A 26466-nucleotide genomic window follows, 5' to 3' on the forward strand; every position below is an offset into this window, starting at 1 on the left:
TCCTGCCAGGAGATTAGGACATGAGAGTAGGTGTCCTCACTCTATATGTCCTTTCTAGACATTTTCTCTCCCTCCTCCTTAAACATTGTTTTTTTAGAATTAAAACCTTCTTATTTTTAAATAATTTCAGACTTTTTAAAAGTTATAGAAACAATACAAAGAATCCCCATATATCCTTCACTTAGATTCCCCAAATGTTAAGAAATTACACAACTACATTTCAATTATCAAAATTAGGAAATGAACAATGGTACAATACTCTTAATGAAAGTATAGAACCTATTTGAATTTCATCATTTTTTCCACTACTATAATTTTTTTTAATATTTCTTTATTTGGCTTCATTGGGTCTTAGTTGTGGCACATGGAATCTTTGCTGCATTTTTTAATATAAATTTATTTATTTTAATTGGAGGTTAATTACTTTACAATATTGTATTGGTTTTGCCATTAGATTCAGGATTCCACATTGTGTTTAGCTGTCATATCGCCTTAGGCACTTTTTTTTAGATAAGCAACAAAAATTTCTTGTATAACATGGGATTATACCCAATATCTTGTCATAACCTATAGCGGAATATAATTTGCAAAAAGAAAAATACATAAAACAAAAACAGAAAACCTAATCCCTATGTTATACACCTTAAACTAACACAATATTGTAAATCAACTATACATTTTTTTTAAATTTCAGTTTACAAACCTGTAGAGAAGAAAAGCCCAACATATATATTACACATTTCTATGAATATAGTTTGTCCATGAGAATACATGAAAATTTTTATTATATTCAACAATGAGAAATTAGCGTGTGTCAATGCAATTATTTCTTCAATCAAACGTACTTATTTAGGTTATCTCCAATAATACATCACCGTGTACCTTTTTTCTTTTTTAAATTATGAAAGTATGATAACACATTTACAGGAGACTTGAAAAATACAGAGCAAATTTACATATAGTTCCACTATGTAGTAAGTACGGTTACTTTTTTAAGTAGATAAATTTAAGATTTTTAGTTGGAGTTTCAATATCAAACTCTCAAAAATTAATGGAATGAATAAACAGAAAAGTATAAGGATATAGTAGACCTGAAAAGTACTATGAACCAATTCAACATAATTAAGATTTATACAATTTTCACACAACAGCAGGATACAAATACTATTCAAGTTCCCATAGACTATAAACCAGGAGACACTGGAACATATCAACCTGGGAATTGAACCTGGGTCTCCTGCATTGCAGGCAGATTCTTTACCAGCTGAGTAACACTGGAACATATCCAGGGACAGAAAACAAGGTGCAAAAACTTCATGGTCTGAAAGTATTGAAATCATACAGAGTCTGTTCTCTTATCACTGTGGAATTATGTTAGAAATCAATATCAAAAGATATTCAAAAATAACCCACATATTTTCAAGCACAATGTGACATTTACCAAGAGACATTTACTTTGACTTAGCCATTGAAAAAACAGAGGGTGATTGCAGCATTTAAATGAGAAATTAATATCAAAGATTCTTTAAAAAAACATATATTTGGAAATTAAATGTCTACTTTTAAATTATGAATGTATCTAATAAGCCATAACAAGAAAAATTAGAAAATATAACAGAATAAAAATGAAAAGAGAATTTATCAGAATTTGTTGCATGCAGCTGAAGCTGCTCAATGCAACTAAATGCTATATAGAATCTTGACTAAGGTATGAAAACAGATAATGGACACTAACAGAATTTTATGAAATTTGAATAAAATCTACACTTTAGTTTATAATACTGTATCACACGTTAATTTACTGGATTTTTTTTTTACAGCATAGTATTTCTTTATATTCTCAGAATTGGAGTAGAAATTTCAAGCCTCATTCAACCTTTTTTTTTAAATCACTAAGGTAGTAAGCTTTCTAGACTTTTAGCAATAATACTAGAGGCCAGAATAAATAGAACGATATCAAAGTTTTGAGTGACTATAAATTAGAAATCTAGCATTCTATTCATGCTTAGTCAAACAAGTGGAATCAAAATGTCATGATTTCTTTGGCTATGCAAAAAGTTGTGAGTTTTCTAAAATATATATATTACACATACTATATTGTATTATACATACTATATATGTATACAAAAGCTTTTCTACACTTGATAAAAGCTTGAGAAAGAACAACAAAAAACGAGACTGAGAAACTGGAAAAACATAAAGTAAATGAAATGCGAGCACTGAATATGAAATAGAAAAAGTGAAACAAGCTAGATAAAAGTAAAAGATCATCATATCTTCCAATTGTTTTTAAACATGTTTGCTTATTAGAAACACACCTGGAGTTAAGCTTTGGAGAAAAAAGCAAAACCTCGGCATTTGTGTTTTTCATCCAGTTACAAGATAATTCTGATATGTATTTGGATTTTAAAAATTGATTGCAGGTTTTTCTATTAAATGGTAGTTTTATGATATAGAATTTTATTATTTCTGTTGACCAATCATGATACAATGGTTTTGAATGAATAATAGTTATATAATCACAATAGTAAAAGATATTAATCAGTTTTCACAGTCAATGGACAAAAAATAAAAGATAATTACAATTGCTAGCCATAATGGGAGCGTGATTAACCTAACAATATAAAGTAATCACATACAGTTTGGGGGATTACGTAGAAGGATGTGGTAAGTGGAAGTGCTTATGTGCACGTGTGTTTTCGTCCCCCCAGCCAGCCTATGTTTTTTGTTTGGTGCATTTATTCTTTTCTTCTTCTTTTTTTTTTTTTTTGTTTGGTGCATTTAATCCATTTACATTTAAGGAAATTGTTGATATGTATGATCCTATTACCATTTTCATAATTGTTTTGAGTTTGTGTTTTGTAGGTCTTTTCCTTCTCTTGTGTTTCCTGCCTAGCGAAGTTCCTTTAGCATGTGTTATAAAGCTGGTTTGGTGGTGCTGGATTCTCTTAACTTTTACTTGTCTGGAAAGGGTTTAATTTCTCCATTAAATCTGAACAAAGAGTCTTGCAGGTAGAGTGTTCTTGGTTGTAGTTTCTTCCCTTTTATCACTTTAAATATATCATGCCATTCCATTCTGGCTGGTAGAGTTTCTGTTGAGAAATCATCTGATAACCTTATGGGAGTTCCCTTTTATATTATTTATTCTTTTTCCCTTGTTGCTTTTAAAATTTTATCTTTGTCTTTAATTTTAGTCAGTTTGATTATCATGTGTCTCGGTGTTTTCCTCCTTGGGTTTATCCTGCTTGGGACTCTGTGCTTCCTGGACTTGGTTGACTATTTCCTTTCCCATGTTAGGGACATTTTCAGCTATTATCTCTTCAAATATTTTCCCAGATTCTTTCTTCTCCTTCTGGACCCCTGTGATGAGAATGTTGGTGGATTTAATGCTGTCCGGAGGTCTTTCAGGCTGTCTTCATTTCTTTTCATTCTTTTTTCTCGATTGTGCTCTGTGGCCATGACTTCCAGTATCTTGTCGTCCAGGTCATTTATCCATTCTTCTGCCTCAGTTATTCTGCTATTGATTCCTTCTAGTGTATTATTCATCTCTGTTTGTTCTTTAGTTCCTGTAGATCTTTGGTAAACATTTCTTGCATCTTTTCCATCATTATTCTGAATTCTTTATCTGGAAGGTGCCTATCTCCAATTCATTTAGTTTTTCTGGGGTTTTATCTCATCCCTTGGATGTAAATTTCTGCTTTTTCATCCTGATTAACTTTCTGTGATGTGGTTGGGTTTTGTTCCAGCAGCTGTGGGATTATAGTTCTTGCTTCTTCTGTCTGCCTTCTGGTGGATAAGGCTAAGAGGCTTGTATCAGCTTCCTGATGGGAGGGACTGGCAGTGGGAAAACCTGAATCTGGCTCTAGTGAGCAGGGCCATGCTCAGTAAAACTTTAATCCAGTGGTCTACTGATGGGTGGGGCTGCGCTTCCTCCCTGTTAGTTGTTTGGCTTGAGGTAACCCAGCCCTGGAGTCTACAGGTTCCATGGGCCTAGGCCAAGGCACAGGACTACTGCTGCCAGTGCCCGCATCTCTGTGATGAGCCACTGCTGACCCATGCCTCTGCAGGAGCCCCTCCCATATGAGCAGGTAGGTCTGGTTCAGTTTCCTGTGGGGTCACTGCTTTTTTTCCTGTGGATCCTGGTACATGCAAGATTTTTTTTGTGCCCTCCAAGAGTGGAGTCTCTGTTTCTCCCAGTCCTGTGGAAGTCCTATAATCAAATCCTGCTGGCCTTCAAAGTCAGATTCCCTGGAGATTCCTAGTTCCTATGCTGGCTCCCCAGGCTGGGAAGTCTGACCTGGGGCTCAAAACCTTCACAACAGTGGGAGAACATCTTTGGTATTATTTTTCTCTAGTTTGTGGGAGAAATAGATGTGGGCTTTGATTTTATCATGGTTGCAAACCTCCTACTGTCTTTTTGCACCTTCTCCTTTGTCTTTGGAAATGGGGTAACTTTTTTGGTGTGTTCCAGAATCCTTCTTGGGTTTCCCTGGTGACTCAGTGGTAAAGAATCTGCCTGCAATGCAGGAGACCCAAGTTCAGTCCCTGGGTCAAGAAGATCCCCTGGAGAAGTAAATAGCAACCAACTCTAGTATTCTTGCATGGGAAATCCCATGGATAGAGGAGCCTGGCAGGCTACAGTCTATGGAGTCACAAAGAGTAGGATATGACTTAGTGACTGACTAAACAACAGCAAGCATCCTCCTATCAATGTTTGTTCAACAACTAGTTGTGATTTTGGTGCTCTCAGGAGAAAATGAGCGCACATCCTTCTACTTCGCCATCTTGAATGGTACTCTCTCCTTAGACATTTTTAATCTGGTACTGTTCTTTAGTCTTTCTTGGTCTTTCATGCCTTTGATACTTTTGAAGAGTCCTAGGCAGTGATTTTATAAAAGTTGGGTTTGTCTGATATTTCTTGTGATTATAGTTAAGCAAGGATGCCACAGAAGAGATGTGCCTTCAGTGCTTTTTATCAGGAGGCGCATGATGTCAGTTTAGCAATACTGGTTTTGTTCACATTGACTTTGTTTAAGTTGATGTCTGCAGGTTTCTCCATTGTACTCTTTTTTTTCCTTTGTAATTAATGACTAATTTATGGAGAGTTACATTAAGATTATATGAGTATCAACCACTTTGTTTTAAATCTCAAGTCATCAGACTATACCATCACCTATCTGTCTGTTATAGTCAGGTACAGACATACACATGTACCTGCCTCATGCCTCATGCCCCATTCCTAGAAAAATTTAGCTACCAGCTCACTGTTACTCTGTGTAACACTACTCCAGTCCTACTTCTTGGTGATTTTAATATCCTCATAGATGACCCTTCCAATGTTCTTGTCAGTTCTGTAGTCTGTTTTTCTATGGTATTCTTGCCTTCAGCCACACCTCAGGCGTGCACCCTGATAGTCTTCCCCATTGTATCAGTTACCTGTGACTGCATCACCTCCATAATCTGTTTCAGGCATCCTGCTCTCCAACCAGTATCTATCGTTCTAGCTCACTCCTTCCAGCACCCCAATTCCAACAGCCCTTCAATGCCACTGGGATTGAACGTTTTCACTACCGTTTACTTTCTCCAGGTTCCCATGTCCTTCCTTTAATCAGCTTAGATTCTGTGGTCCATCAAAATAATCATCCCCTTGCATACATCCTCACTTCCCTTGCCCTCTGTCGCTATAGCATACTTATCAGGCAAAACACCAGCCCTGCTTAAATCCAACTCTGCCAGCTCCACTGTGCTTCCCTAGACCATTCACTGGCCTGCCCTTCTAGATGACTATTTCATGCCTTCTCTCTCCTCAAATCTCGAACACCTCCTCTTCCATCCTAGGCTCAGGCTGCCCACTTGATTGAAAATTTTAAACCATCAGAAGAAAACCTCCACAGATTCCCATTATTACAGCCAAATACCAAACAGCATCTGTACTCATATACTCTGCCTTGTTTTTTGTTCCTATGGAAAAATTGTCCATACTGTCATCAAAATCCTGTTCTTCCAGTTTGGCACTAGATCCTATCCTCTTACCTACATGAGGATATTGCTTCAGCAATTTCTCCCTCTCTCCTGCCTCAATTTCCCCCTCTCTACAAGATTATTCCCACTAGCACACAGACATCCTGTTATTGCTTCCATCTCTTTGTTACAGCTTTGTTGAGATATATTTCACATACCATAAAACTCACCCTTTTAAAGGGTACTATTCGGTGGTCTTTAGTATATTCACAGCATTGTGCAGCCATCACCACAGTCAATTTTAGAACATTTTTATTCCCTCCAAAAAGAAGCTTCATACTCGTTAGCAGTTACTCCCCACGACTCCCCCTCCCCCCAACCCTAGGCAGCCACTAATCTGCTTTCTGTTTCTATTGATTTGTCTCATCTAGACATCTCATATAAATGGGATCATACAGTATATTGGCCCTTGTGAGTGGCTTCTTTCACTTAGAATATGTTTTCTTTTCTCTTGGGTAGATACCTAGCAGTGGGACTGCTTGGTCATATGGCAATTCTGTGTTTAACTTTTTGAAGAACTGTCAAAACTGTTCACAAAAGTGGCTGCACTAGACTTCGGTCAAAACACTGTTATTCCACTGAAAGGGGCATGAGTCCTGTCCCAGGTCAGGAAACAAAGATCCCACATGCCTTGAGGCATGGCAAAAAAATAGGAAAAGGAGGAGACTGCACATTTTACATTCAGTCAGCAATGTTTAAGGTTTCAGTTTCTTCATATCCTCAACACTTTTTATTTTATTGCCTGTCTTTTTTATTATAGCCATCCTAATGAGTGTGAAGTGGTGTCTCATTGTGGTTTTTATTTACATTTCCCTAATAATTAATGCTGTTGAACATCTTTTCGTGTGTTTATTGGCTATTTGTACATCATTTTTGGAGAAATGTCTGCTTAAATCATTAGCCCTTTTAAAATTAGATTATTTATCTTTTTATTGTTGGATTGTAAGAATTCTTTATATATTTTAAATATGTCTCTTGTCAGATATATGAATTGCAAATCTTTCCTCCCATTCTGTGGGCTATTTTTTCACTTTCTTGGGGGTGTCCTTTGATTCACAAAGGCTTTTAATTTTGATGAAGTTCAATTTATCTGGCTTTTTCTTTACTTACTTGAGCTTTTTCTGTCATATACAAGAAATCATTCCATAAACCAAGGTCACAAAGATTTATTCCTTTGTTTTCTTCTAGGAATTGCATGGTTTTAACTCTTAAATTTAAGCCAGTGATCCATTTTGAATTAATGTTTGTGCTTGCTGTGAGGTAGGAGTCCAGATTTCATTCTTCTGCTTGTGGATATCTAGTTGTCCCAGCACCTGTTGTTGAAAAGAGTATTATTTCCCTCATTGAATTGTCTTGACTTTGGGAAAAATCAGTTGACCATAAATCATAAATGTAAATGTTAATTTTTGAACTCTCAATTCTATTCCATTGAATTACATGTTTGTTACTATGCCAGACCACACTGTTTTGATTAAATTAGCTATGTAGTCAATTTTTAAATCAAGAAATGGGAGTCCTCCAACTTTGTTCTTCTTTTTCAAGATTGTTTTGGCTAAGTCCTTTGCATTTCCATATGAATTTAAGAATCATCTTGTCAGTTCCTGCAGAGAATCAGCTAAAATTTTTATAGAGATAGTGTTGAATCTGTATATTAATTGGGGAAGTATTGCCATTTAACAATATTAAGTCATCCAATCCGTGCCTTCTTTCTTTCAAAAGTGTTTTGTATTTTCAGTGTACAAGTCTTACACTTATTTTGTTACTTATCCTAGATGTTTTATTCTTTTTGCTCCTATTATAAATGGGGTTGTTTTCTTACTTTCACTTGCTGATTGTTTAGTGCTAGTGTGTAAAATACAGTTGATTTGTTTATTGATTTCTATCTGGTCACATTTCTGAACTTGTTTATTAGTTCAAATAGTTTTGTTTTGTTTTGTTTTTTTTACTAGATTCCTTAGGAGTTTCTGTATATAAGATCATGTCATCTACAAATAGAGGTTGTTTTACTTTTATTTTCCCATCTGGTTGCCTTGTATTTATTTTTTCTTGACTAATTACCCTGGCTAGAGTTATAGTATTGACTAGAAACAACAAGAGCAGACATCCTTATCTTCTTCCTGATCTTAGGGGGAAAGTATTGAGTATTTCTCCAATAAGCATGTTGTTAGCAGTTGAGGAAATTCTCTTCTACTCCTAGTTCCCTGAGTGTTTTTTGCCACAAATGGATATTCAGTTCAGTTCAGTCACTTAGTCGTGTCCGACTGTGACCCTGTGAACTGCAGCACGCCAGGCCTCCCTGTCCAACACCAACTCCTGGAGCCTACCTGAACTCATGTCCATTGAGTCGGTGATGCCATCCAACCATCTCATCCTCTGTCATCCCCTTCTCCTCCTGCCCTCAATCTTTCCCAGCATCAGGGTCTTTTCAGATGAGTCACCTCTTCGCATCAGGTGACCAAAGTATTGGAGTTTCAGCTTCAACATCAGTTATTCCAATGAACACCCAGGACTGATCTCCTGGAGGATGGACTGGTTGGGTCTCCTTGCAGTCCAAGGGACTCTCAAGAGTCTTCTCCAACACCACAATTCAAAAGCATCAATTCTTCGGTGCTCAGCTTACTTTATAGTCCAACTCTCACATCCATACATGACCACTGGAAAAACCATAGCCTTGACTAGATGGACCTTTGTTGACAAAGTAATGTCTTTGCTTTTTAATATGCTGTCTTGGTTGGTCATAACTTTCCTTCCAAGGAGTAAACGTCTTTTAATTTCACGGCTGAAAGCACCATCTGCAGTGATTTTGGACCCCAAAAAATAAAGTCTGACACTGTTTCCACTGTTTCCCCATCTGTTTGCCATGAAGTCATGGGACCAGATGCCATGATCCTAGTTTTCTGAATGTTGAGCTTTAAGCCAACTTTTTCACTTTCCTCAAGAGGCTCTTTAATTCTTCACTTTCTGCCATAAGGGTGGTATCATCTGCATATCTGAGGTTATTGATATTTCTCCCAGCAATCTTGATTCCAGCTTGTGCTTCCTCCAGTCCAGCATTTCTCATGATGTACTCTGCATCTAAGTTAAATAAGCAGGGTGACAATATACAGCCTTGACGTACTCCTTTTCCTCTTTGGAACCAGTCTGTTGTTCCATGTCCAGTTCTAACTGTTGCTTCCTGACCTGCATATAGGTTTCTCAAGAAGATGGTCTGGTATTCCCATCTCTTTCAGAATTTTCCACAGTTGATTGTGATCCACACAGTGAAAGGCTTTGGCATAGTCAATAAAGCAGAAATAGATGTTTTTCTGGAACTCTCTTGCTTTTTCGAGGATCCCTCGGATGTTGCCAATTTGATCTCTGGTTCCTCTGCCTTTTCTAAAACCAGCTTAAACATCTGAAAGTTCACGGTTCATGTATTGCTGAAGCCTGGCTTGGAGAATTTTGAGCATTACTTCACTAGCGTGTGAGATGAGTGCAATTGTGCGGTACTTTGAGCATTCTTTGGCATTGCCTTTCTTTGGGATTAGAATGAAAGCTGACTTTTTCCAGTCCTGTGGCCACTGCTGAGTTTTCCAAATTTGCTGGCATATTGAGTGCAGCACTTCCACAGCATCATCTTTCAGGATTTGAAACAGCTCAACTGGAATTCCATCACCTCCACTAGCTTTGTTCGTAGTGATGCTTCCTAAGGCCCACTTGGCTTTACATTCCAGGATGTCTGGCTCTAGGTGAGTGATCACACCATCGTGATTATCTGGGTCGTGAAGATCTTTTTGTACAGTTCTGTGTATTCTTGCCTCCTCTTCTTAATATCTTCTGCTACTGTTAGGTCCATACCATTTCTGTCGTTTATTGAGCCTGTCTTTGCATGAAATGTTCCCTTGGTATCTCTAATTTTCTTGAAGAGATCTCTAGTCTTTCCCATTCTGTTGTTTTCCTCTATTTCTTTGCATTGGTGACTGAGGAAGGCTTTCCTATCTCTTCTTGCTATTCTTTGGAACTCTGCATTCAGATGCTTATATCTTTCCTTTTCTCCTTTGCTTTTTGCTTCTGTTTTCACAGCTATTTGTAAGGCCTCCTCAGATAGCCATTTTGCCTTTTTGCATTCCTTTTCCCTGGGGATGGTCTTGATCATTCTCTCCTGTACCATGTCATGATCCTCTGTCCATAGTTCTTCAGGTACTCTGTCTATCAGATCTAATCCCTTGAACCTATTTGTCACTTCTACTGTATAATTTTAAGGGATTTGATTTAGGTCATACCTGAATGGTCTGGTGGTTTTCCCTACTTTCTTCAATTTAAGTCTGAATTTGGCAATGAGGAGTTCATGATCTGAGCCACAGTCGGCTTCTGATCTTGTTTTTGCTGACTATATAGATTTTCTCCATCTTTGGCTGCAAAGAATATAATCAGTCTGATTTCAGTGTGACCATCTGGTGATGTCCATGTGTAGAGTCTTCTCTTGTGTTGTTGGAAGAGGGTGTTTGCTATGACCAGTGCGTTCTCTTGGCAGAACTCTATTAGCTTTTGCCCTGCTTCATTCCGTATTCCAAGGCCAAATTTGCCTGTTACTCCAGGTGTTTCTTGACTTCCTCCTTTTGCATTCCAGTCCCCTATAATGAAAAGGATATCTTTTTTGGGTGTTAGTTCTAAAAGGTCTTATAGGTCTTCATACAACCGTTCAACTTCAGCTTCTTCAGTGTTACTGGTCAGGGCATAGATTGGATTACCGTGATATTGAATGGTTTTCCTTGGAAATGAACAGAGATCATTCTGTAAATGATCCAAATGGATGTTGGATTTTGTCAAATGCTTTTTCTGCATCTACTGAGATGTTCCTGTGGAGTTTATGTTTGTTCTACTAATTGATACATTACATTGGTTAATTTTAAGGTAGTAAACTTCACTTTGCATTCCTGAAATAAATCCTAATTGGTCATTTTATGTAACACTTTTTATATGTAACTGAACTTGGTTTGCTAGTGTTTGGTTGAGGATTTTTACATCTGTATTCATAAGGGATATTGGTCTGTAATTTTCTTGTTTTTGTTTGATTTTGGTATCAGGATAATACAGGTTGTATAGAATGAATTGGGAAGTGTTTCCTCCTGATTTTTAGAAGAGTTTGTGAAGGATTGATACTTGCTTTGTGTATGTCTTATGGCTTTTCTATTCCCTTGTTCTTCAGTTCCTCTCTTCCTGTGTATCTAGTAGATATTTTCTATTATAAATTGTTTAATTTCTTTGTTAACTATTTATTTTTGAGTTAAGTTCTTAGTTGTTGCCCTGAGGATTACATCTTAACTTGAAACAGTCTACTTTGGGTTAATTCTAACTTAATTTCAATAGTATATAGAAACTTTGCTCCAGTATACCTCTGTTTCCTCTTCCCTCCTTCATAGTATCATTATCGTATAAATTACCTCTTTATACACTGTAAGCCTGCAACACAGTTTTATTATTATTGGTCTGTGTAGTTGTCTTTGTCTTTTGTAGTTGTCTTTTAAAACAGATAGGAAAAGAAAAGTGTTATGAACAAAAATACTTTCTGTCATAATACCTTCAAGTTAACATTTAGTGTCCTTTCATTTCAGCTTTAAATTAGTATTTCTTGTAGGATAAGTCTACTAGTAACAAATTTGTTCAGTTTTTGTTTAACTTTGTTCATGTTTGATGGACAGTTTAGCTAGATAAAGAATTCTCCATCTGTTTCTTTCAACATTTTGAAGATGTCATTACACCGTCTTCTGGCCTCCATGGTTACTAATGATAAATCAGCTATTAATCTTATTGAGGATCCCTTATGTACATTTTTCTCTTGCTACATTCAAGATTCTCTTGTCTTTGACTTTCATCAGTTTCTGTATGTATCTAAGTGTGGATCTCTTCAAGTTTATTCTACTTGAGCTTCTTGAACATATAGATTGATATCTTTCAAATTTGTGATGTTTTAGCCCCTTTCTCATCCTCTTTTCCTTCCAAGACTCCCATTTTGTGTATGTTGGTACACTTGATGGTATCCCACAGGTGTGTGAGGTTGTTTCTTTTTTTTTCCATTCTTTTTTCTTTCTGCTTTTCAAAAATGGATAATCTCTATTTGACCTGTCATTTATCCTTTCCCTCTTCTGCCAGCTCAATGTTGAGCCCCTCTAAGTGAAATTTTTATTTCAGTTACTATACCTTTCAACTCCAGACTTTCTTTTTTCTTAAAAAAAAAATTTATTTATTTATTTATTTTTTGGCTGTGCTGGATCTTCATTGCTGTGTGTGGGTGTTTTCTTGCAGCAAGGAGGGGCTACTCTTTGCTTTCTCTAGTTGCAGTACACGGCCTTCTCATTGCAGTGGTTTTTCTTGTTTCAGAGTACTGGCTCAAGAGCACAGGCTCAGCAGTTGTGGCAAATGGGCCTAGTTGCCACATGGCATGTGGCATCTTCCCGGACCAGGGATCAAACTGTGTCTCATGAATTGGCAGGAAGATTCTTTACGCTGAAGTCACCAGGGAAGCTCCTCAACTCCAGATTTTCTATTTGATTTTTTAAATGATTTCTATCTCTTTATTGATATTCTCTATTTGGTGAGACAGTCTTCTCATACTTTCCTGCTTTAGATATGGTTTCCTTTAGTTCTTCAAAAAATATTTGTAATAGTTTATTTAAAGTCTATTTAGTCCCAAGCATTGGCCCCCTCGGGGACATGTTCTTTTGGCTGCATTTTTCCCTGTATATGTAACATACTTTACTGTTTCTTTGTATGACTCCTAATTTCTTGTCAAAAATTGGACATTTTAGATATTCTACTCTAAAAATTCTAGTATCAAACTCTTGCACCCTCAAGGTTTATTTTTCTGGTTTGTGTGTGTGTGTGTGTGTGCGCACATGTGTTGTGTGGTTGTTATTTTTCTTGTTGTCATTCATTTGGCAGCTTTCCTTGACTAATTCTGTGGATTGTATATTCCCTGTATTATGTGGCCTCTGAGTTCTCCGCTAGCTTTATTATTATTATTGTTTTTATTTTTAAACCTGGATTCCTAGGGGTCATACCTGGTAAGTATAATTTGGTGGTCAACCAGTGATTGGTCAGATTTCCTGAAATGTCTTTATATATCTTCCACCCTCTGCCAAGGAGATCTGTGTGAGAAGGCATGCCTTCAAATTTCAGCCAGATTGCAAGGTAGCCTGAGTTCTCACTTTCTGTTTACACAGAGCCTCACAGTCAGCCAGAAGTCATGACTTCGGCCCCCTCATTTCCTGGCTCTTTCTTGTGGACAGTTCTTTAGATTCCCTGGAATATGTCAGAGCTTTTCAGAGTTCTCTATAGTTGTCTCATTCTCCATGATTTCCTTTTAAATTCCCGCCCAAGGCGTCTATGTTTTCTGAAATTTATTCACCTTTGAGTACTGAACCACTTAGCTGGAGAGGGAAGGGGTATAGGAATAGTCACAAGTTAAAGTGTCACACACACAAAAATGTCACACAGAACCTGGTATCTTGCCATGATTTAGTTGTTTCTCTTGGATCAATTATTTTCACTCCATTTTATGCCCTTGTTAATTGCCGGAGTTTTGAACTGATTGATTTAAATTGGTTTGCCCATATTTTCATTGTTTAAGAGGGATAGCTGGCTTATCAGCGTCCTCACTGCCAGTCCATCGATCTCCTATTGCTCCCATCTTTAAAAAATTTAAAACTCTCTTTGTCCCACATCCCCTTGTAAATATGAATTTATTTTTCTATTTCTCTAACAACAAAACTCTTCAAAAGAGAAATCATTCTTCCTACTCATTTCTTCCTACTCTTTTCCCATTCTATGTTTGTTCTTATAAAATATCTTAGACATATAATAAAAGAATATATACATTATATATATGAATTATAAAGATAATAATAATGAAAACCCAGGAACTCCAGCTCCACCCAAGAACAACATTAATGATAGCATTTATCTCTGTGTCATTTTCTGTCCCATTTCCCACCCTCTGCCAGAAATTACCATTCTCCTAAGTCTTGTATTTAACATTCCCTTGCTCTTTATTTATTTATTTTTTTATTGAAGGATCATTGTTTTACAGAATTTTGTTGTTTTCTGTCAAACCTCAGCATGAATCAGCCATAGGTATACATATATCCCCTTCCTTTTGAACCTCCCTGCCATCTCCCTCTTTTTTATTTTTTATTCATATTTTTGGAGATGTGTAACCAATATGTTGTTTATTTGGCTTGGTTGTGAGATCCATAAAAAACTAGTATCATACTATATGTGGTCTTCTGTGACTTACTTTTTTCCCTCACTATTGCATTTCTAAGATTCACCTGTTTTGCATGTAGCTGTAACTTGTTCATTCTCAATGCTGTATAATATTTCATTGGGTGACCCCAAAACAAACTATTCATCCATTTACATGTTGAGGGACATTTGGATCATTTCTAGCTTTTTCTCTTATAGAAAGTGCTAGTGTGAACATTCTTGTACATGTCTTCTGGTACTCTTGCACACTCACTTTTCCAAGTTATATACCTATGTATGGAATTTCTGGTTAATAAGACATATAAACATTCATCTTGACAAGATTATGCCCAAATGTATTTTAAACTGTTATTACCAACTTACACACCTTTCAGCAATTTATAAGAGGTCCCATTGATTCACACACACTCTATCAATACTTGATATTGTCCCACTTTTAAATTTTTGTCATTATAGTGAGTCTTTGTGGACATAATTAGCATTTTTTACATTACTAATGTGGTAGAGCACCTTTTCATGTTTATTGGTCATACATGTTTCTTCTTCTGTGCAACGACTGTTAATATCTTTTGCCCATTTTAAAAATGGATATTTTTTATCATTTTTATTGAATTACAGAAAAGTTTTAGTTATTTGGCTTCCCTCATAGGTCAGCTGGTAAAGAATCCGCCTGCAGTGCAGGAGATCTCGGTTCGATTCATGGGTTGGGAAGATCCGCTGGAGAAGGGATAGGCAACCCACTCCAGTATTCTTGGGCTTCCCTTGTGGCTCAGGTGGTAAAGAATCTGCCTGCAATGCAGGAGACCTGGGTTCAATCCCTAGGTTGGGAAGATCCCCTGGAGAAGGGAAAGGCTACCCACTGCAGTATTCTGGCCTGGAGAATTCCATGGATACTACTCATCATTTGTCAGTTACATGTTTTGAATATCTTCTCTCAGTTTGTGGCCTTTTATTATTCTTTATGGTGTCTTTGCATGAGCAGAAATTCCTAATTTTAAGTGAGTTAAACAATTCAATTTTTTTCTCTGTAGCCAGTTCTTTTTGTGTATTGTCTTCCCTAACCTGTGGTCATAAAGATATTCTTTATTTTCTTCTAATAAAAGTGAAAGGTTTACCTTTCACTTTTAAGTCCTCAATCTAACTGGAATCAATTTTTGTGTGGTACGAGTCATAGGGCAGAAAGCCAGTTGTGTTATTGTCCCCATGGATAGTGTTCTGATCTGAAGTGCCACTTCTGTCATGCATCAAAGTTTCACATTTGTGTAGGTCTGTTTCTGGGATCTCTGATATTGGCCGACTTTTTGCCCCTGAATCAGTACTATACTACCTTTAATTATTTAACTTCATAAAGAGTCTTGGTATTTAATGGAGCAAAATTTTCCCATCCTATTTTTCTTTAGTAGTAGTATATATTCCTGGCCCTTTGTTATTTCAAACACATTTCAGAATAAGCTTGTCATGTTCTACAAAAACATTGGAATTGGAGTAAATCTATAGATCAGTTTGAAGAAAATTGCTGTGTTTATCATGGTGACTCTTCCTAGCTCTACACATGATATATCCTTTCATTTTAAATAAATTGTTGAATGTCTTTTTGTAGAGCTTTATAATTTTCTATATAGGGTTTTGCATATTTTGTATTAGTTTTTTTCCTTGTTATTTATGACTTTTATAGATGAGATCTGTTTTTAAATCTCATTTCTAATCTGCTGCTGTAAATGAGATCATGTTATTTAATATGTTTTATCTCTTTTGCAGGTGTATAGAAATGAAGTTGATTTTTATATTGTTGTTATAGCCATTCATCTTGCTAAACTTTCATTACCTTTAGCAAAGTTTTAATTTTAGAAGAATTTTATTTATAGAAAAGTAAATAAAGAGACAGTATGGAGAGTTCCTGTATACTCTTCACCATGAAAACTAAGAAAACGACGTTGGTATATGACTATTAACTAAACTTCAGACTTTATATAGACATCTGAGTCTTCTCACTATTGTCCTTTTTCTGTTCTAGGATCCAATTCCAAATACCACAGTGCATTTAAGTTGTCATGTCTCTTTTGTGTCTTCTGGTCTATGATAGTTTCTTAGTCTCCTTGTTTTTTATAACCTTAACAGTTTTGAAATGTACTATAGAATGTCCCTCAATTTGGATTTGTCTGAAGTTTCCTCATAATTAGACTGGGGTTGGTCTTGGAAAGAATACCACAGAGTTGAAGTGTCATTTCCATCACATTGTATCAGGAGGATGTGATATCCCTATGACATCCCTGATGATGTTGACTTTCACCACTTAGTTAAGGTAATGTTTGCCAGATTTCTCCATTGTAAAGCTGCTATTTTTTTCCCTTTTCACTCTCTTTTCTTTGAAAGAATTTAACTCACCATCAAGGAGAAGGGAATAAACTAAGTTCCACCTCTGGAAGGAGGTGTAATTACATATAGTATCTGGAATTCTATAAAAAAGATTTATTTCTTCTCCTTTATTTGTTTGCTTACTTATTTATTCAGTTGCTTGCTTATATCAGTATGAACTGATATATATTTGTTTAATAATTTGAGTTATAAATCCAATACTGTTATTTGTCCTGTGGCTCAAATTGTTCCAGCTTTAGCCACTGGACGCTCTTAGTTTGGCTTCTGTGTCCCTTTGACATGGCCCCCATCCTTTTTTTTTAAAGTACTTCCATATTTGCCACCTCTACAAAATACTCTCTACTTATCTTTTATCTTCCTGCCCCAACCCCAGAATTGACCATTTCTCAGAGCCCTGCTTCCTTTTGAGATGTCTATATATTCTTTTGTGTTCTCTATGTTGACTGCCATATCAGCTATTAATAATGACAGTTTTGTTTTTTCCTTCCCAATCTTCATGCTTTTATTTTTTGTGTGTTACTGAGATGCCCGGACCGCCAGTACAATGGCAAATGGAAGAGATGGCCGTGGGCTTCCTTGACTTGTTGGATATTTTAGAGGAAACACCACTAACTTTTCCATAGTAAGAATGATATTTGCTGTAGATTCCTACAGGTTTTATCAGATTAAACAAGTTCTATACTGTTCATCTATGATAAGAAGTTTTTGTTATTGTTTTTAAATCATGAAAGGGTATTGTATTCTTTATCTAATACATTTTCTGTTTCTTAGGATGATTATATTTTTGTCCCTCCAATAATCTGATGATGTGATAAATGACATTTATAGATTTTCCGCATGTTACACTACACTTGTATTTCTGGTGTAAATACAACTTGGTCATGATCTTTTCCTTTTTATATGATACTAGGCTCAGTTTGTTAATATCTTGTTTAGGATTTCTATATCTGTGTTCATGAGTTAAACCAGTCTTTGATTTTCCTTTCTCAGGCTGTTTTTATTTGCTTTTGGCATCAAGTTCTGCTTGCATCATAGAATGAGTCAGTGTTCCCTCGTTTACAGTGTTCTGGAAGATGCTATTGGAATGATCTGTTTGGTAGAATTCTCCTGTGAAACCACCTTGGTCTGGTGTTTTCATTTTTAATATTAAGTGAATATTAAACTTTAAATATTTTCAAATTTTTAAATTAAAAACTTGAAATTTGCTTCCTTAACATGTTTATTTTATATCAAGTTTTATGCTTGAAATGTCTACACACAAATCCTGATCAAGACTTTTTAATGAAGTATTGTTCAAATTCTTAACAGTCACAATCAATAAAAATCTTTTTTTGTACAATTAGGTGATAAAGTATTTAAAATAAACTTTTAAGTTGTTTAAAAATGTTTAACAAGTGAAATGATATCTAACAGCTTTTGTTTCACTGACAAATATATTTTTTGAAATTTCTTGTGATAATGTGATTAGATTTCAGATCCAGTTGAACTCTTTTGTATTAACTGTTTCAAAATAATGATGAAGCTCTTATTTGCAGAACATGCATCATTGTTAGAACCATCACCCTGCAGCTAGCTTGGACACCATTAAAAGGGCTCATCAGCTGCAAACGGATAGAAGTATCCGGTATCGTGAAGACAGTTTTCAGGGCTTCTCCTTGGAGCTACATTCTCCAGAAGCCTCTGCTTGGCCTCCCTGCACCCAGCCCCACCCCATCCAGTCACAACTTGTGTCGTGTGTGGTATTTCTTGGCAACTGGAACACAGACTTCTCCAGCAGCTCCACGGGCCCCTTGTCCTCAGTGAGCAGAAGACTACAGAAGCTGGCTACTGAAGAGGCTGTCCAAGTCTTAGAGCTCCTCATTGGCCCTGCTTAGCACAGTGCTGTAACTGAGTGCTGGATGTTAGTCATTCATGCTCACCACCTTTAGGGACTGCAGAGGGATTTGTCAGACCCCCATTTCACTAAGGGCCACCCTCTAAGGATTTCAATAGGAGGCTGCCCATAGAGAGAAGTGGCCTGCCTAGGGTCTCCACTGCCTTAGGTCCTATGCGAACACTCCAGGTCTAAGGGGATTAGTATTTTTTCACCTACCTGTCATCCACTTATCAACTGGGAAATTTTGTCTCCTGTTATTTTTTGTTCTTGTGTTTGTTTTTTAGTAGGAAGAGTTTTATCTATTGCTTCCTTTAATAGTTAGAGGACTAGTCAGGATTTCTTTTTCGTCTTGAATCAATTCTGCTAAGTTACAGTTTTCTGGGAATTGGTCCATTTTGTCTGCCTTCTCAAGTATATTGGCATAAAGTTTCCTTATTTTTTTTTTCTGCTGTATACAATCTGTAGTTATGTCTCCTTTTTCATTGCTAATATTGGTAATTTGTGCCTTCTCACTTTTTTTCTTGATCAATCTCACCAGAGGTTTGTCTATTTTATTAGTCTTTTCAAAGAACCAGCTTTTGGCTTTGTTGCTTCTCTCTATTTTGTCTTTGTTTTCTATTTCTTTAATTTCTGCTCTTATCTTTTTTGATCTCCTTCCTTCCACATTTTTTGGATTTATTTTGTTGTTATTTTTCTAATTTCTTAAATTTGACACTGAGCTCATTAATTTTCAGCCTTTCTTGTTTTCTTATTTGCACATTTAAGGATATAACTTTTCCTCTAACTACTGCTTTTCTACAAGTTCAGACATGTCATATTTTGTTATTGTTTGGTTCCAAGTACTTCAGCATTTCCATCATGGTTACTTCTTTGACTTGCGAGTTATATAGAAGTGTGTTTCTAAATATTTGGAGATTTAAAAATTTATCTCTGTGTTATTGAAGTCTGTCTTAATTGCATTATAGTCAGAGGATGTGATCTGTGTGATTAAAAATTGATATTTATTGAGACTTGTTTTATGGTTTAGTAGTGATCAATATTTTTGAATGTTTCCTATGTGCTTGATAAGAATGTATGTTCTCTAATTGTTGAATACAGAGTTCTATATAAGTCTGTTATCAAATTTGTTCATTGTATTGTTCACATTTTCTATATATAAACTGAATTTTTGGTCATAATATACCAATAATTGTAAGGTATATTAATATGCAGTTATGATGGTGATTTGTTTATTTCTCCTTGTAGTTCTTTTTTTTTATTTTTGAGAGTATTTTATTAGGAATATTCAAATTAAGAATTGTTATATATTCCTGGTAAGCATGTAATGACCCTCTCTATTCCTGATGATGCATTCTTCCTGTCTGTTTTATCTCACATTAATATAGCAACACAAATTTTTCTTCTTGTTAGGATTTGTGTGTTATATAATTTTCCATCCTTTTACTCTTCAACATTTTCATGCCTTTATACTGTAATTATATCTCTTGGGAATAACATATAGCTGGACCTTTTAAAAAGTCTAATCTAATGATCTCTTTTTTAATGATGACTTTAGTCTGTTTACATTTATTGTGATATATTTTGACTTGTTTCTACCGCCATACTTTTTAACCTCTATTTCCTACTACCACCTTTTTGATGCTTCATTTTTCTCTCTTTTTTTTTTTTTTTGGCCTGGCTTTTTTAGTTTTGAAATTTATTTGTTTTCTTTTTTGACTAGTTTTTCCTTCCTACTCTTTGGAATTTGCCAGTTTTTTTCCCCATTCTTTCTGTGGTTATCCTTGAAATTTTACCATACATGTTTAACTTACAAGGTTTAAAGTTGACAGTATTTTAACCTCCCTCTTGAAGAATTCAGGAACCTTTGAAGCCTTCAACTCTAGTTATTCCTATCTTAACTACGTGTTATTTTTTTGAGTATGTTTGTTTGTTCCTTTTTCTCCCCTAACCTCACTAATATAACATCATTAGTATATTTTACATAGATCGTATGTGTTCGGATTTACATGCATACATCCTTGCATCTCAGACATCATTCTGGGATCATTTTCCTTCATTATGATTACAGTGTTTAACTGCTCTTACAGTACATGTCTGTTGGTGTTTAATTCTTCTAGTCTTTATTACATGTGAATTTATTTATTCATTCTTAAAACATAGTTTGTTATAGGTAATATTAGAAGTCTACTATCTGTCTAATTGCTATTTTTTCTCTTTTCTTGGGGGGTGGATATTCAGGGGATTCTGCAGTTTCATTCTATCAGTGTTTACATGTGTATTTCTTTTTTATTATTATACTTTGGAGATGTTCTTCATGCCTCTGGGTTTATGTTTTTCATAATTTCTGGGAAATTCTCAGCCACTGTCTCTTCAAATATTGCCTATCTTCTATTCTTTCTATATTTTCTTTCTCAGAATTCAGTTGGTCGTATTTTGGACCTCCTCATTCTATCTTCCATATTTCATAATGTCTCATTGATGTTTTCTGTTGTCTTGTCTTCCTGAACTTCATTCTAGGCAATTTGTTCAGCTATGTCTTTCAGCTTATTGATTCTCTCTTTAGCTGTGTCTGATCTGCTGTTTAATCTGTCCACTGATTTTTTTATTTCAAGAATTATGTTTTTCACTTATATAAACTTCATGTATTTCACTTTCTAATCTTCCCAGTCATCCCTAATAGTCTCTTGTTGCTTGCTCATCTTTGTGATTGCGTTTATTATTTCTTTAAACATTTTATTCAATTATTATTCAACCAATAATCATTGTTTGTCTAAGCATAGCATTATAAATATTGTTCACATCCAACTACATAGTACAGTTGGATTACATATTCTCTGTTGTATGCCTGTTTTCTTAGTAACTTTTTTTTCTTTTGCCTGCTGTTCTAATACCATTACTAGTTCTTCTCTGAAATTCTTTTTAAAGTTCATATCAGATCATGTCCCTCCTTTGCTCAAATTCTCCCATAGCTCCCAGCTCCCTTAGAATAAAAGCCAAAGCCCTCACCATGGCCCAAAAGTCTTTACACAACCTGGTCCCCATCACCTCTCTGATCTTCCACTCTCCCCATTACTCACTGTTCTCCAACCACATTGTGTTCCTTAAGTACGTCAGGTACCCCGCCCCTCCCAACTTCAGAGCCTTTATACTTGCTAGTCTCACATCTAGAATATGCTTCTTCCCAGATAATCTGATGACTTACCCAGTCACTTCCAGTATGCTCAAATGTCACCTCCCTAGAGAAGCATTCCCTGACTGACATATCTAAAATAGCCCCATTCACTTTCTATACTCTTATCCTTCTCTGTGTTACATTTTTCTACAAATCACTGATGACCACCTGATATATTTACTTACTGTGATCAGTGTTTGTCTCTCCACAATCGACTGTAAACTTCACAAAGCAAGGACTCTTGTTTTGTCCATAGTTGTCTCTCTAGTGCTAAGAACAGTGCATAGTCATATTTAATAGACATTCAATAAATATTTTTAGAATAAACTGAGTGAATTAATGAATGAATTAATGTGGAGGATAGAGGGAGAAACGCATTGAGAACTCAACTAGGCATGAAGGCTTTTTGTGCCATGCAAAGGAGCTTGAGTGTCATTGTTCAGAAGGATAGGGGCTGTAAAAAAGCAGTGAGGATAGCTTCTGGATTCTTTTGAGAAGCAGGTTCAGAGTTGATAGGGTAGTAACAAGACTCCGTCTTTACGACTGGCTCTATACCCTGGGCTCTTGAAGGTAAACCAGCCTCTTTCTCAAACAGTCCTCAAACTACTGTGTTGTCATGCCTACCTGTTTACTTGGTGAAAACCAAAGCCGCTGCTCTCATTAGGCCTTTTGGTCCCAGCTAGGATCCTCCTTTCTCCAGCCTGTGAGAAGCTGTTTATTGATCCCCAGGCCAAGCAGATCACCCCCATTAGACTTTTTCTGTAGTACTTAGGTTGGGGGTGGTGGTACAGCAGATGGTATAAAGCCTGGAACATAGTAAGTGCTGTCGTAATGGTGGACACTTCAGGGAGGTAAGTTTCAGTTCAGAAAATTTTTTTCCATTGTAAAGGCTACAACGGGTTGTGAGGTTTAAATCCTGGCTTTTCCCCTAACCCCCTTGTGGACCAGCATGGCTCCAGTGTTTCTGTCTACCCATGACTGTTTAGATACTAATTCTGTTTAATGTGTGGCCTACTCCCCTGGCTTTTTGTAACCCACTGATTTCATCAGAATGCTGTCAATACACACAGGTCCCAGTGGCGTGCCGCTAGAGACACCCTCTCTGGGCCAACATCAGTTCACTAATCATTGTCACACTGGTTTTAACCAGCCAACTAGTTATAAGTTCACTGCAGCAAAGTTGACAGGACATCTAGTATGTATCAGGCCTCCTGTCCCTCACTGAGGACACAGAGATGAACAGATGTGTTCTCAGATACAGAACCATCAACTTAGGGCAGTGGTCAATGCAGTAATAGTGACGATAAAAGAGACTGTGAGAGCCCCTATCGAACACACAACCCAGCTCAGGGTACCAAGGAAGGTTTTTGGAAGAGGTGGTATGTGAACTGACTCTAAAAAAGATGAGTAGGAATCTTCTAGATGACTAGCAAGAGGAGAGGAAGGCAGTCCAGGCAAAAGGTACAGCATGGGCAAAGGCCCAAAGATGGGAAGCAGTGTGCTGTACACCAACCTAATTGCATTCACTGTTCGCCTTTTTTTCTATGAGATCATTCTAGGAGACCAAAATTCTGACCTGAGGAGTTTGTGACCTCCTCTGACATGCTAATCTGTTAACTCCAGAAAAGTAATGAAAAGTTGGTTGGACATGACTGTCCTCAAACTTGTCCATACCAGCTTCCAACGTTCCTGTATTCCTGAAATAGATGATAGTGTTTATATTACCTGCTTCCTTTGTGCCTCCCCTGGGGTTGGGGTCATTCCCACTGTCCTGGATCTCCCTCAACAACTTGTATAGAGATCTCGTGGAGAGGAGTTCTTCTGACTCCTTGATACCAACCATGGCACAAAGACTATTCATCTTTCAGGAAATAGACAGGGCCTGCCTGCCTGTCTTATTCTCGGACATTAGGGTTAACCTCCTCTAGGATTAATTCATACCTCTAATACTCTAGGACAAGTTAGTTGTAGAGTCTGGCAAGCCCAGTTTCAAAGTATGGAGCCCCCATATCTTGGTTGTGTGACCTTAGCCATGTCACCTGTCCTCTTTAAGTGTCAGTTTCCTCATCAGTAGAATGACTTGAATACCCACCTTGAATAGTTGTGGGTGTTAAAGCATATGTGAAGTACTTGGCACCTGACCACCATTTACTGAACACCAGTATTAAAGGGAGAATGGCCTAGTGGTTAAGAACATGAGCTGAAGATCCAGACCAACCTGGATTTGGATTATAGCTCAACTACTTACAAACACTGGGACCTTGGTCAAGTTTCCTAACCTTTTAAAAAGCCTTAGTAAAATGAAGTTACTGCACCTACCTCAGAGTATGTTCTTGTAACAGGGTATATATGCGAGGTGGGAGCCTTCACAAGCCTCGGACCCCTCCCCAGCCTGCCCTCTCAAGAGACTCCTCCCCTCCCCAGGGGACCTACCTTTAGCTTCCCCCCTCTCTAAGGCTAACAAAGAGGACTGAGCTGGCCCCTCAGAGCCGCAGGGCTACCTTGTTATAGGAGCTTCCTAATGTTAATTGGCTCTTGGATTTCTGGAATGAACCCGACATTTTCATCTTATGTTAAATCTTTTTTTACGCATCCTAGATTTGTCTTGCTGATAAATTCTTTAGGATTTTTGCGCCTTTGGTCATCTACCATATTTGTCTGGTCAAAGTTATTAGAGGGCTTATCCAGTAAATAAACTGGTTGGTCCAGTTCATCTAAGTTCTCAAATTAATTGTATCCTCTTGTTGTGTAATTTCTGCTTTATCTTTTATGTTGTTCATATTATTTATTTGTGTCTTTTCCCTCTTTCTTAATTAGTCCCTCCAGAGATTTTCTAGTGGTTAGTCTAGAAAATTTACCATAAATATTCAGTGTAAAGTCTAAACAGTATCATAACCCCCCACCCCAAACAATACAAGGATTTTATCAAATACTAATGTCTCCCAATTTACATGTTTGTCTACTGTTTTAGTTCTTTCTTTTCTAAGGAAGATACTAACATGTATACTAGATGGACATTAACAATATTATTTTGTGCAGTCAGTGTTTAAATAATTATTTTACTATTTTATTTGCTCACCCTCCTTCTTAAACCTCAGACCTCCTTTTTGGGGATAAGTTTCCTTCTTGAAATACATACTTTAGATCCTTTAGTGCAGATCTCTTAACAGGAAGCTGTCTGAATCTGTATTTATCTGTAAATGCCTTTATTATATTTTATTCTTCTTGAAAGATAGGTTTTGCTGGGCCCCCAATTCTGAATTACCTCTTTTTCTCTCAACACATAAAATATTATGACACTGTCTTCTGGTTTCCACTGTTGCTGTTGAGAAGTCTGTTGTCAGTTTGCCCTTTTTTTCAGGTGTTCTTTTTCTCTGGCTGTTTTGAAGATCCTTCTTTGATTGTTGCTTAACTCTAAGGGCTTTTCATCGTTGTTGTTCTTTAAATGTTTTTTTGTATAGCTTCTTGATCTTGCTTCATGAATGCAGTATTTTTTTCTTGTCACTCTGAGGACATTAAATAATAGTGTCTTTCAAAAAAAGTGTTCTTTTCCTTGCATAGTTTTTGTTTCTAAGTATGTGTATTTGGGTATCAGTGAGAAACTCACTGGCTACCAGATGTGGCCAGAGGCATCACAGATACCAAAGACATAACATATTCTGAAGACTTAGAGTTTATATGATATTGAGGGAGGGACTCCATTACTGTGCAAGCATGCGTCAGCGCCACAGTTGTCACTTGATAGCATGGTAGTGCAGTGTACTCTGAAGCCAGATTGCCTGGCTTCATATCCTAGATCTGCCATTTCATAGCTGGACAAGTCATTTAACATCTATACTCTTAGTTTTATCTTCTATAAAAATGTAGATACTAATAGTACTTACTTCACAGAGTTATTGAGGGTATTAAATGAGTAAATATATCTAATGTGTTTAGAGACTGGCAGGTAGTAAGCGCTCTTAGAAATGAAAACCATTCTCAAAACACACAAATTTGGGAATTTAGAGGAGTTATTTGGGTACTTCAGGCTATGAGATACCAAGTTCATTAGGCAGTCAGAATGGTTTAAGATTCTTCAATGGGAAAACAGGAAGCTGGGTTTAAGGGTAAACCCCTCTTGAGAGATGACCCACATTGGCTATTTCCTCATTGGACCAGAACAATACCAAATGGGGGATCACTGATAGTGAGGCTTAATCTAGGGTAAGTAAGTAAGTGTTAGTCGCTCAGTCGTGTCTGACTCTTTGCGACCCCATAGTCTATAGCCCACCAGATTCCTCTGTCCATGGAATTCTCCAGGCAAGAATATTGGAGTAAGTTGCCATTCTGTTCTCCAGGGGATCTTCCTGACCTAAGTATCTAGCCTGGGTCTCCTGCATTGCAGGCAGCTTCCTTACTGTTTGAGCCACCAGGGGAGGCAATCTAGGGTAAGGGATTTCCTAAGCATTTAATAATTCTCTTTAGGAACTAAGCCGTCAGGTACTGAGAGGCTTTTTAAAGGGTGTGATGGCTCTTCAGGTTGAGGACATGAGTCTGTTTGAAAGCAAGTTTACTGTCAAGAGTTAAATCACACTCTCAGAGGTAGAACTGACCACATCAGAAATGCTTTCAATCTTTGTTCTAAATTCTTCTGGTCCCCCTCTGAGTTTAGGGAAATTCCCAGCCTTAGTAACTATCTCAGACAGAATTTAGAGGATATGAACAGGAGTGAATCATACTGAAAGTAAGTGCTTGGTGGGGAGGCATATTTGAGGAAAGTGTCAAAAGTGAAAGTTCA

The 26466-nt window shown here is 36.8% G+C and overlaps 1 protein-coding gene and 1 long non-coding RNA gene across 4 annotated transcripts in view; both read left to right on the plus strand.

Annotated features, from left to right (window-relative positions):
• LOC105605459 (uncharacterized) overlaps positions 1-26466 on the plus strand; it is a 71429-nt gene that overhangs the window by 2584 nt on the left and 42379 nt on the right. The window lies entirely within an intron of this gene.
• On the plus strand, positions 18863-25230 carry KANTR (KANTR integral membrane protein). The gene has a single exon (XM_060407764.1). It carries the CDS (start codon positions 18985-18987, stop codon positions 19213-19215), a length of 231 nt encoding a protein of 76 aa, XP_060263747.1. The 5' UTR covers positions 18863-18984; the 3' UTR covers positions 19216-25230.

This window comes from Ovis aries, chromosome X, assembly GCF_016772045.2.
Source record: "Ovis aries strain OAR_USU_Benz2616 breed Rambouillet chromosome X, ARS-UI_Ramb_v3.0, whole genome shotgun sequence".
Taxonomy (NCBI): Eukaryota; Metazoa; Chordata; class Mammalia; order Artiodactyla; family Bovidae; genus Ovis; species Ovis aries.